This window comes from Manis pentadactyla, chromosome 10 (assembly GCF_030020395.1).
Source record: "Manis pentadactyla isolate mManPen7 chromosome 10, mManPen7.hap1, whole genome shotgun sequence".
Lineage (NCBI taxonomy): Eukaryota > Metazoa > Chordata > Mammalia > Pholidota > Manidae > Manis > Manis pentadactyla.
Window position 1 is genome coordinate 329,754 of NC_080028.1, and position 9,962 is coordinate 339,715.

General features: G+C 55.2%; 1 protein-coding gene and 1 long non-coding RNA gene across 5 annotated transcripts; one reads left to right on the forward strand and one right to left on the reverse strand.

Moving 5' to 3' along the window:
* Positions 1-1,877: 1,877 nt before the first annotated feature.
* Positions 1,878-6,430, reverse strand: LOC118923216 (uncharacterized). 2 transcript variants are annotated; one of them, XR_005029121.2, is made up of 3 exons: positions 6,236-6,430; positions 4,656-4,814; positions 1,878-2,586 (listed from the first exon to the last, which is right to left on the reverse strand). It is a non-coding gene; the product is annotated as an uncharacterized LOC118923216 (long non-coding RNA). The 2 variants fall into 2 exon arrangements; XR_005029122.2 differs by having other exon boundaries at positions 6,179-6,318.
* On the forward strand, positions 4,822-6,783 carry CIMAP1B (ciliary microtubule associated protein 1B). Of its 3 annotated transcripts, none has more exons than XM_057508373.1 (6): positions 4,822-5,413; positions 5,499-5,702; positions 5,939-6,043; positions 6,165-6,286; positions 6,394-6,558; positions 6,656-6,783. In XM_057508373.1, exons 1-6 carry the CDS (start codon positions 5,305-5,307, stop codon positions 6,731-6,733), a joined length of 783 nt encoding a protein of 260 aa, XP_057364356.1. In that variant the 5' UTR covers positions 4,822-5,304; the 3' UTR covers positions 6,734-6,783. The 3 variants fall into 3 exon arrangements, with proteins under 3 accessions (XP_057364356.1, XP_036762681.2, XP_036762682.2); XM_036906786.2 differs by having other exon boundaries at positions 6,394-6,534; XM_036906787.2 differs by lacking the exon at positions 6,165-6,286 and having other exon boundaries at positions 6,394-6,534.
* The last annotated feature ends 3,179 nt before the right edge of the window (positions 6,784-9,962 follow it).

Consider the following 9,962-nt stretch of genomic DNA (forward strand, 5'->3'; position numbering starts at 1 on the left):
GTTCTCCATGTAAGAACTTGTTCGTTATGCTTCAGAAGATTGGAGACTGACGAAAATTAGGCTTGGGGTGGATTAATGATTGTGCATTGAGTCCCCTATACAGAATTTTATTGTTGTTAACAACCATTTGATCAATAAATATGAGAGATGCCCTCACAACAAAAAAAAAAAGAAAAAAAAGAAAAGAAATAAATCCAGCTTATATATTTGTATTCGAAAAAAAAAAAGATGCGGCTGTGTTCCAATAAAACGTTATTCACATGAGAGAGGGTGGCTGGACACAGTGACCTGGCTCTAAGTGACCCAACCATTCCCCTGGCTTGCTGATGTCGCCTGGGTCCATCTCCAGCCCCAAACTTTCCAGTAAGCCCCAGGCCCAGTGTCTACCCGCTTAACGTCTTCGCTTAGTGAGCAATAGGCATCCATCTTCTGCGCACATCTGGACCTCTGATTTCCCATCTGCTGTGGGTATGTCGACTGCACTCAGCTTCCATTTCATCGTCTGCTTCTGTTTGTTTCCCTGCATTGTAGAACTGAAAAGCTAAAAACCACATTTTCCATACTCCCTTGCAGCCAGGCTTCTGGGTGGGGTCGTGAGCTAAGTGCACCCCCTTGAGGCATAGGAGGCTGCACCTGCCTGTGCCCCCTCTGCCGGGGCTGCTGAGAGGGTGAAGCGTAGACAGAGGGACGTGCAGGACCCCAGGTGCCTGCTCCCACAGTCACAACTACACTAGTCTTCTCCTAAACAATAGTTCCAAGGGCCACCTCTCAGTTCCTACACCACTGATTTTGTAATATTCCCTGTAACAAACTCACTTCTGCCTGAAACACTTGAGGATGGTTTCTGTCTTCTGCACGCTGGTCAATACACCCACCAGAACTGCCCCACTCCCTACCATCTTCACCTCAGTAAGTGGGATCTCTGTTTCTGCCTATGAAACAGGTTCTAATCAGAGAACTAAAAACCACACCACTAATTTGAACAGGAAAAAAATAACATGAAGAATTGTTGACTAGTAAAAGGAGGTTATCTACTGAACTGGGTGAAAGAGAACTCCAAGGGACAGGGAAGCAGCAAAGGCGGGGAGGAGAACCAAGCCCCAGCACCTGCCACAAGGGCGAGGCAGCTGCTGCTGGTGGAGAAAGAAGGGGAGAGTCAGCTGGTGTGGAGGAGCAGCCACCACACGGCAGAAGAACGCGCCAGGGGGCACAGGTAGGGTACTGCTGGCCCACAGGGGCCATTGTGCTGACAGCTCCCAGCCACCCGCATGAAGTCCGGGCCGCCCCACCAACAGCGGCCCCTAAGCCCCTTCCCAGGCTTGTCCTCGAAGTGTCCCTCCGGCACCCTCTCTGGGCAGGGCCCGGCATGGTTTCAGCTGGCAAAGGGTATGTGCCCACATGGTCCAGCTCCGATACCAGTCCAGAGCAAAGAAATGGGGATTTGATTTGGAATCAAACCAAAAGCAAAAGATGATTCCTGCCTCCTCATCCCTTATATCCAACATATTACCAAAGCAAGTCAGTTTTACCTCCAGAATGTATCTCCAACCACCCTCCTCTCTCTCTACCATGACTGCTTTTGTCCAAGTCACAATAGATCCTGCCTGGACCTAGAGAAATATAACCTGTTCCTAAACGGGTAAACACAAAACTATAAACTAGCTAATCTTCCCCAAATTAACCTATACGATCGTTGCAATTCCAATCAATTTCAACTGACTCAGAAATTCACCTAGAAAAAAAATCGTGTAAAATTATCCAAGTAATTGCTGGAGAGGAAGCCAGAAGAGAAGGGCATGTGCCCCATCAGAAACCAAAACTACTACAAAGCCATGATGAGACATTAGGACACTGGTGCAAGAATAGACAGACAGGAGTTGAGAGTCCAGAAACAAATCTATGGTGCTTAGTATGTGACAAAGGTAGCATTTTAAATAACTGGGGAAATGACATCTTTAAATTAATGGCATTAGAGGAGGAAAGAGTAAAGGTGCATTTTTCCTTCATACTATACACAATAATAAATTCCAAATGATGAAAACTTTGAAATCATAGGTAGAGGTATATATATGTGAGTGTGTGTATGCTAGAATAAAAACATAGGAGAATGGTATTCTAGTATTGGGCTATTGTACCAGAAAGCTAGAAGCCCAGATGGAAAAGTCTGGCATATTAGACTATTAAAAAGTGTAATTATTTTGTACAAAAAAAGATTACCAATAACAGAGTAAAAAGAAAAATAAATCTGGAGGACATATGATCCAAAAAAGTTAATGTACATGACAGAAAAATATATTACCAATCAATAAGGAAAATACCAAAAAGCCAATAGAAAAATTGGCAAAAACACACCAGCGGGTAGTTCACCAAAAGTCCTGTGGCCGATAAATATATGAAATGTGTTCATTCTTCCTAAGAGCCAATGGAATGCAGTCTCAACAGAACAAGGCCTTAATTTCATGTCAGGTTGGCAGCACGACTCACCAGGGCCTGGGGTGTGTAAGCCGGACAGTGTGGATCTGAATCTCGGTCCCACCGCCTTCTAAGCACACAGACCTTTATGCCTCTGTTCCCTTATCTGTACAACTGGAATAAGTAAGAGCACTTCAGTGCTTTGCTGTTAGGATTAAATGAAATAATTTCAATAAATTAGTATTCAGAATAGTGCCTGATACAACACATGCTCTATAAATATCATTTGGCTATTATTATCAAAGGTTGACCTTAATTTTCACTGGCTGGGGTGTATAGAAACACTCAAAATTCACTGGGGAAAGAAAGAAAAAGAAATCCATTGGAGAAAGGAAAATAAACTTCACTATTCACTCCTTAAATATTCATGACGGAATGGGACACAGCAGTTGGCAAAGGAGACATAGTTCCCTTCTGGGCAACATTCTAAGGACACTGCCCTTTGGTGGGGGTGGAGGTGGGGCGGTAAAGCAGCACATCCCCAGCGGTGGTTAACCCCCGACCCTGAATTCCACATTGGGAGGTTTATCCTAAAGAAATACTTGATTAAAGGCATGAAGATCACAGTCTTATGCTGGGCCATCCTAAGTACCTGTGAATGAATGAATGAGGATCAGTTAAATAAATCCCATGACATCAGCCCATCGAACAGGGTTGTCATGCAGGGAGGAGGCGCACAGCTGCAGGCCTGGGAGAGTGGGGCGGCTGGACTCACGCAGGACCGGCGTGGGAGCCAAACCCGCTCCGGACAGGACACGCATCCCAGGGTGCTGCTTCTGGCTGTGTGTCCTGCGCAGGTTGGCTGTCCTTTCAGCTGGATGCACCATTTTTATAATCTTGGGGATGGGGGTGGAAATTAAGCTATTCCCATGGGAGGCATGAAATAAATGATTCACTGGCTAAGAAATAACGTCAAACAAGGACCAACCACATCGGGTCGCCACCCACTGCCCAGGAACCCAGCCCTGCGGCCCTCACTGCACTCATCTCCCAAAATCAAGTCCCAGCTTGCCCCCTACTCTCCTGAGCTCCTCCGTTTCCACCTTCTCTGACCTTCCCCAGCACTACTCCTGCACCTGGCGGCAGTCCAGGCAGAGTCCTGGGGACACAAGGCCTGAACCTCACTAAAATGCTGGCCCTGGATGGCCAGCCACTGGGAGCCCCTGGAGACCGAGCGACAGCCAGCCCACCCCAGAGGCCCCCAGTGCAGCCGGGTGGACATGGTGTGTCTGATCCCAGACAGGATCCTTGTTAACACTCCCTCTGTTGCCCAACATGATTTTCAGTAAGAATCACCAATAGTAACTTTTTGCTCATAGTTTACTTCTAATTACCAATTACAATTAGTAACTTTAAAGTAATTTCCAATTTACAATATACTCAACTTCAGAAAAATGTCACACGTGAAATAAAGTTTGCACCAAACAAAAATATTACACCTTGCAGTTTTCCCTATTTCACTGTTCTAAATTTTAAACACAAGTAGAAACCCCAGATGGTCACACAGAGTTATTGAAGTGACTCAAATTCTGTTTCTTCCTGGTTACACTGACTTTGGTGTCGTTGCCCATCTCAGATCTGCTTAACTGCCCAGCCCTGAGTTCCGAGGACCCTTCGTGATGCCCGACCATGAGGCACTTACCCTCCTAGGGAAAGCTTGTAGTGAGTTGAAACCATCTGCATATAAAACTAACATTCTCTGAATTAACTTCCATACAGAATACAAGGTTTACTAAAGGATAAGTAATAAAAATTTAATTATTTCATTTTTTTCATCAATAATGAAGTCATTTTAAGGCTATGTTTTACTCTGAACACAGCTTTAACTAGGTCATATAGTTGAGCACAAAGGGATTTATCTTTACAGTGTTTTCTATATAATTGTAACTTCACATTTGAGTTTCTCTTTGATCCAGCGGTTTATGAGTGAATTTGTTGATTTCTAAGTATTTGTTTGTTTCCTTAAAAATAAAAACCATTTAATGTTTACACTAAGAATTACTCTTGGACTGTGATCAATTCATGTGCCCTATTATATCCCTTTATTCAACTTGCACGGGGTTTTTTGCGGCCCATACATGACTTTTTTGCAAATATTCCATGGACTAAAATAGATGCAAAGTTCTCACTTTACACAAAACAATTGAGTTTAGTATGTATATTCAATATCTTTATTCTCATACTCGACTTTTGTCTGCAGATCCGTCCATTTCTGTCCTGGGCAAGAGAGAGGCCGGCGTTTGGATCTGTGGCGCGGACTGCAGGTTGCCCGCCAGCGCGACGGACTCCAAGGAGGCCAGGCTCGGAGCGCTGGTGCTGGGAGCAGGAGGGGCGGAGCCAGGCTGCGGGAAGGGACAGTCAGCCCGTTGCCAGGAAGCGGGAACGGACACAATGGGGTCTGGAAGTTGGGCCGGGCGGGGTCGGTAATCTGGGCACCCCACCTAGACTTCCGGACACAGGAGCCACAGGAGTGGGTCAGTGCATCAACTTCAGGCCCCGCCCCCTCCGGGAACCGCGTCTCCCACGCGGCCCCCTCTCTCCGGTGTCCTCACACGATGCGCCTAAAATATCCCGCCCCGCACCCCAGAACAGGGAATTAGACCCCCGCAGTACTGAACCCTAACTTGGTGCGCCCACCCCTACTGACCCTGAAGCTCGGTCCCTGCCCCGCGCCTCCCAGAGCCAGGAAGGCTACCGTTTGTTTTTCCGGCGCCCGGGATACGGGACAGGCCCCGCCCCGAGTCCGCTGCGCTGGAGCCAAGCGGGCGCGGGTCGGGGCTGGCGGCCACCTCTATCAACAGGTGCAGCGGACTCTAAGCGCCTCCGCGTGCCATGGGCTCGGACGCCTGGGTGGGTCCTTGGCGGCCGCACCGGCCCCGCGGCCCCATCGCAGCGCTCTACACTGGCCCGGGACCCAAGTACAAGCTACCACCGAACACCGGTACCCGTGGCGGGCGCGGGGCAGCGAGAGGGCTGTGCCGGGGCGGGAGAGGCCGGCCCGCGGTGACGCTCCGCGACCATCGCAGGCTACACTCTGCACGACCCGTCGCGGCCCCGCGCCCCCGCCTTCACCTTCGGCACACGCCTCCCCACGCAGCAGACGCCGTGCAGCCCGGGGCCTGGCCACCTGGTGCCCGCGCGCATGACCGTGCGCGGCCCAGACGGCGCCCCAGCCTACTCCATCTGCGGCCGCCCGCACCACGCAGCGCCCTTCCTCACTCCCGGACCGGGTCAGGACCCCCGGGGCCCCGGCCTCCCCAACACCTAGCCTCTCCGGGGAGGCCCCCGAGCTCCCCTACTTGAGACCCGATCCCCCGGGGGCCCTAACACTCCGATTCGGCGCCCCCATATCCGGATCTCAAAAGAACCCCAAACCCCAGAGGGCTCTGACAGACCACGGCTCGGATCCCCCCTAATCCCGGGTCCCCAGCCTGGCTCTGGCCCACACCCCCGGTCCGCCCCGCAGGCCGGTACTTCCCGGAGCGAGCAGGGAACGCGGCGTACCCAAGCGCGCCTCAGCACACCATCGCTCCCCGAAACTGGGGCGTCCACACGGAGAAGCACACCCCAGGTGAGACCAAAAAGGCCCCACGGACCGTCCTATCCCCGCCCGGAACCGCCCTCCAGGCGCCGGGGCCACCCAGCACCCGCACTGCGACCGGCCAGGCCCACCCCCGCCCGACGCCCCACAGGTCCCGCGGCCTACACAGTGCCCTCGCTCCTGGGCCCGCGTGTCGTCGTTAAAGCCTCGGCTCCAACTTACTCCCTCTACGGCCGCAGCGCAGTGGGCAGCTTCTTCGAGGACCTCAGCAAGGTTGCAGGGGTGGGGTGGCCGCCCGGCGGGCCGCGGAAGGTAGGGGTAGGAGTCAGGGGTCAGCGGGCAGTGGGGCCGACCAAGGCGTCCCTCCTGCCGTCCCGCAGACCCCGGGTCCCTGCGCCTACCACGTGGTGAACCCCGCCATCTACAAGTCTCGGGCCCCCCAGTTTACGATGCTGGCGCGGACTTCGCTCCCCCAAGACAAGGCCCAGAACCCCGGGCCCGCAGCCTACAACGTGGACCAGGTGGTCTGCAGCCCAGGGTCAAGGGTCAGAGGGGGGCTGAAGGTTCAAGGGCCGAGGTTGGGGACAAGGTCCCAAGGGAAGCCGGCTCCGTTGGCGTCAGCTACGCGTCCTTCCTCCGCAGCACCGGAAGCCCCGCGGCTGGACCTTCGGGATCCGGCACTCGGACTACGTCGCCCGGACGGTGACTGACATGGACTGAGCCCAGGAGGGCACAGCCCCACGCGAGTCTGCTTAAAGCTTCCGGAGCCAGCCGCGTGTCCGCCTGTCTGTGCTCGCGGTCGGCGGGGGGCGGGCGCGCACGGGGCTGACGCGCAGTGAGGTTCCGCACCACGGCTCCACGAGACGCCGCCGGGTGCGCGGGGGCCGAGTCGCAGAAGTCCGCGCGGGCCGTTGTGATTGGTCGGAACAGAAGCGAGCAGGCTCGTCCCGTCTCCCTGCGGCGGCGATTGGCCCAGAGTTCCACCTGTCCGCAAGACCCCGCCCCTCCTAACGTTGGGGGCCCAGTGGTGTCAGCGGCCGCAGGCTGGCTGGGTGGGGGCTGAGCTGTGCGGCGGCGGGACGCAGAGACACGCACGCTGACAGCACAGACTCGGGAGAGAGGAGCAGACACAAGAAACGGGAACAGGGGCGGGACAAGCGAACCGGGCTGCAGACACGGACACAGGTCCCAGGTGTGTCTCGCACCCCGCACGCCGGGAGCGACAGTCGCGCCTGGGGGCCTCTGCGGGAAGGAGCCAAGCCCTTCTGACCCCTGCTGGAGCCCAAGCAGCTCTAGGAGCTGATGCGCCTGAAGCGAGGGGGGCAGAGGACACTGGGCTTGGTGCGCGCTGTGGGGGACCGGAGAGCGCGCAAACAGGTGCGTGGGGTGGGCGCAGAGACTGCTTGCCCTCGGGGACGCCACAGCGCACCCTTGATCCCCGGATAACCCACCGACCCCCTCGTGCTGCCTACACCACCACACCTCACCTGGGCGCCGTGCTCATGGCCATGAGACTGTGAGGTATGAATCTGGGAGGAGTGCATGGCACTGGCCCCATCCTGGCCAAGTCCTGGCTGGCAGCAGCTGGAGTGACCGGAGGCCTGGTGCCAGCAGTTCATGGACAAATATTCCAAAGGGGAGTGAATGACAAGGTCAGCTTGGTTCTAGCACCTGACCCGTCTGTCTGTGGCTGCAAGGTCAGAAGACACCTTTTCTCTGGACTGGAACTTCTGACCTCAAAAAAGCCATCAGCCCACAGACAGTTCCTAGCCTCAAGCCTGGCCCAGAGTCCCCAAAGGCAGGACTCAGGCTTCTTTTCCCCCGGGACAGAACTTGGATCCCCTTCCCCATCAGCCCTCCCAAACGAGGGCAATTATTTTTCATTCCCTCCCCACCAGCTAGACACCCGTTACAACTGCTTAGTAAACCAGGGCAGGTGAGGGTGAGTGTGGGGTGGTGTGCACGGCCAGTCAGCACTCACACCCCTGCCAGCAGGCACCGGTGACCAGCAGAGGAGGGCTGGGCTCACAGTGCCAAGGTGGGGAAGGGACCTTGGGTAAACCATCTTTTCTTGGATTCAGTATCCTCCAGAGCCCAGAACAGGGCCACTGATTGGTCATTGATTTGGATTACTGTTGGAAACATTGCTCAGAATCTTTGAGGGATCACCAGGGTCACCAATGAGGATATTGATCATAGTTATCTATGGGTCATTGATGGTCCTTGGACTTTGGTCAAGGTCATCAATGGAGCTTTGATTGGAGTCACTAATAGGAACTTGGTCAAAATCACTGATGGGCCTCTGATTAATCATTAGTGGGCCACAGGACATTGATCAGAGCATCCCTGATGGGTCAGACCAGTCATTAATTAGGACTTACCAGAATTCATAAATCACTGGTCATGGTTTTTGCACATTTGCTGAGACAACATGTTGAGTCCTTGGTCAGGGTCAGTGATGGAGTCGATCATTGACCAGAGGCCGCTGAGGGTCAGTGGGGGTCCTGACACAGGGGTTGGCCAGATGTGGGGGCTGCTGGAGTGGGTGGGCAGCTGTATTGTTGCTCCAGTGGATGGCATCCTGTATGAAAGCAGAAATGGGACAGCCATCATGGACAGCCTGCAACTCATCACAGGTGACTGAACCCAGGCTCCAGGGTCCATTTCTTGGATGTTAAAGATCCCTGACCTCCAATCGCAGAGTCAGGGTCTTCTCATCAGAAGCCCATGGGACCTCCCCAGGAGCCCATGGGACCTCCCCCACTGATCTGACCCCACCCCCGGGTCATTGTCCCCTCATCACAGAATACCTGACCAGCTCCAGAGGGTGACCTGATTGATGCACGACTCACCAGGCCCTGAGCCCTTCTACACCCGACAGCCTCCATCCTTATAGTAATAAGATACTCTGGTGGTGAACATGAAGTTCAGAGGGGCCACAGTGTTCCCTAAGAAGACACAGGCACAGGCGCTGGCCCAAGACTGTGTGGCCTCTCCGCGGGAGTCGCCGTGGGGCCATGGCCTCTGTTGGGTGGACATGTGGGCCTAACCTCCCATTCAGAATTTGGGCCGCATGGTCCCCATGTGCCTCCCAGTCCACTGGGCAGCCCTGTCTCATTCCGGCCTCTGCCAGGACCTGGCCTCCCTCCTTCAAGCTCCACCCAGTGACCTTATCATAGCAAGGCTGACCTGACCTAGGGTCTGGGGAAACTTTCACGGCCCACTGCCCCAGGCCAGGTGCAAGGTCTTCCTGGCCCCCACCGATGAGGTCAGGCACGCTGTCTGCTTCAGGTCTCTCCTACCCACCCCCAAACTTTCCGTGGCCCACTCATTCCTGGGGAGCTGACACCCAAGAGGGCAGCAGGGACCGCAGCCAGACGGCGCCAGCAGGGCGGGTGCTCTCGGACCCACAATACCGCCGCAGAGCCACGAAGCAGCGGGCAGCCGCGAGCCTGAGCTCTGGAGGTGCGGGCGAGAGCGCGGGAGGAGGTGCCACCCCCAGGCACGTGTCCGCCAGCTAGCCCGCCGTCTTTCGCGCGCGGCCGGGGGTCCCGTGTCTCCGCGCCAGTATGCGCATGCGTGGCGCCGTTGGCGCCTGCGCTGTGTCATCCGGAGCGGCCGCGGCGGCCCACGACCCTGCGTGCATTAAGCTGTCTTTGGTGCTGCTTCCTCGACTCCCGGCACGGACGCCAGGGCCCGGGGAGCCTGAGCACCACGCCTAAGCCGTACTCTGTGCTGGCCTGTGCCGGGGTCCGGCTTTCTGACACTACCGCTGGGCAGACAGCGGCGTGTTTCCGAGGGCGCCTGGACGAGAGGGGTCCGGGAAGCACCCACAGGCTGCCTCCGCTGCCAGGCACATCTGGTGCGCTGCTCAGAGCCACTTGGTAAAGGAGGAAGCTAAGGGAGAGGGGCTAGGCGACGTGCCCAAGGTCTTCCTGCCCAGAGCCCA

Excerpts from the sequence above, each read along its gene's own strand:
- CIMAP1B (XM_057508373.1), top strand. The coding sequence starts at position 5,305 with ATGGGCTCGGACGCCTGGGTGGGTCCTTGGCGGCCGCACCGGCCCCGC. Across the intron at positions 5,414-5,498 it reads CAAGCTACCACCGAACACCG|GCTACACTCTGCACGACCCG; the intron begins GTACCCGTGGCG and ends CGACCATCGCAG. Across the intron at positions 6,559-6,655 it reads TCTGCAGCCCAGGGTCAAGG|CACCGGAAGCCCCGCGGCTG; the intron begins GTCAGAGGGGGG and ends CTTCCTCCGCAG.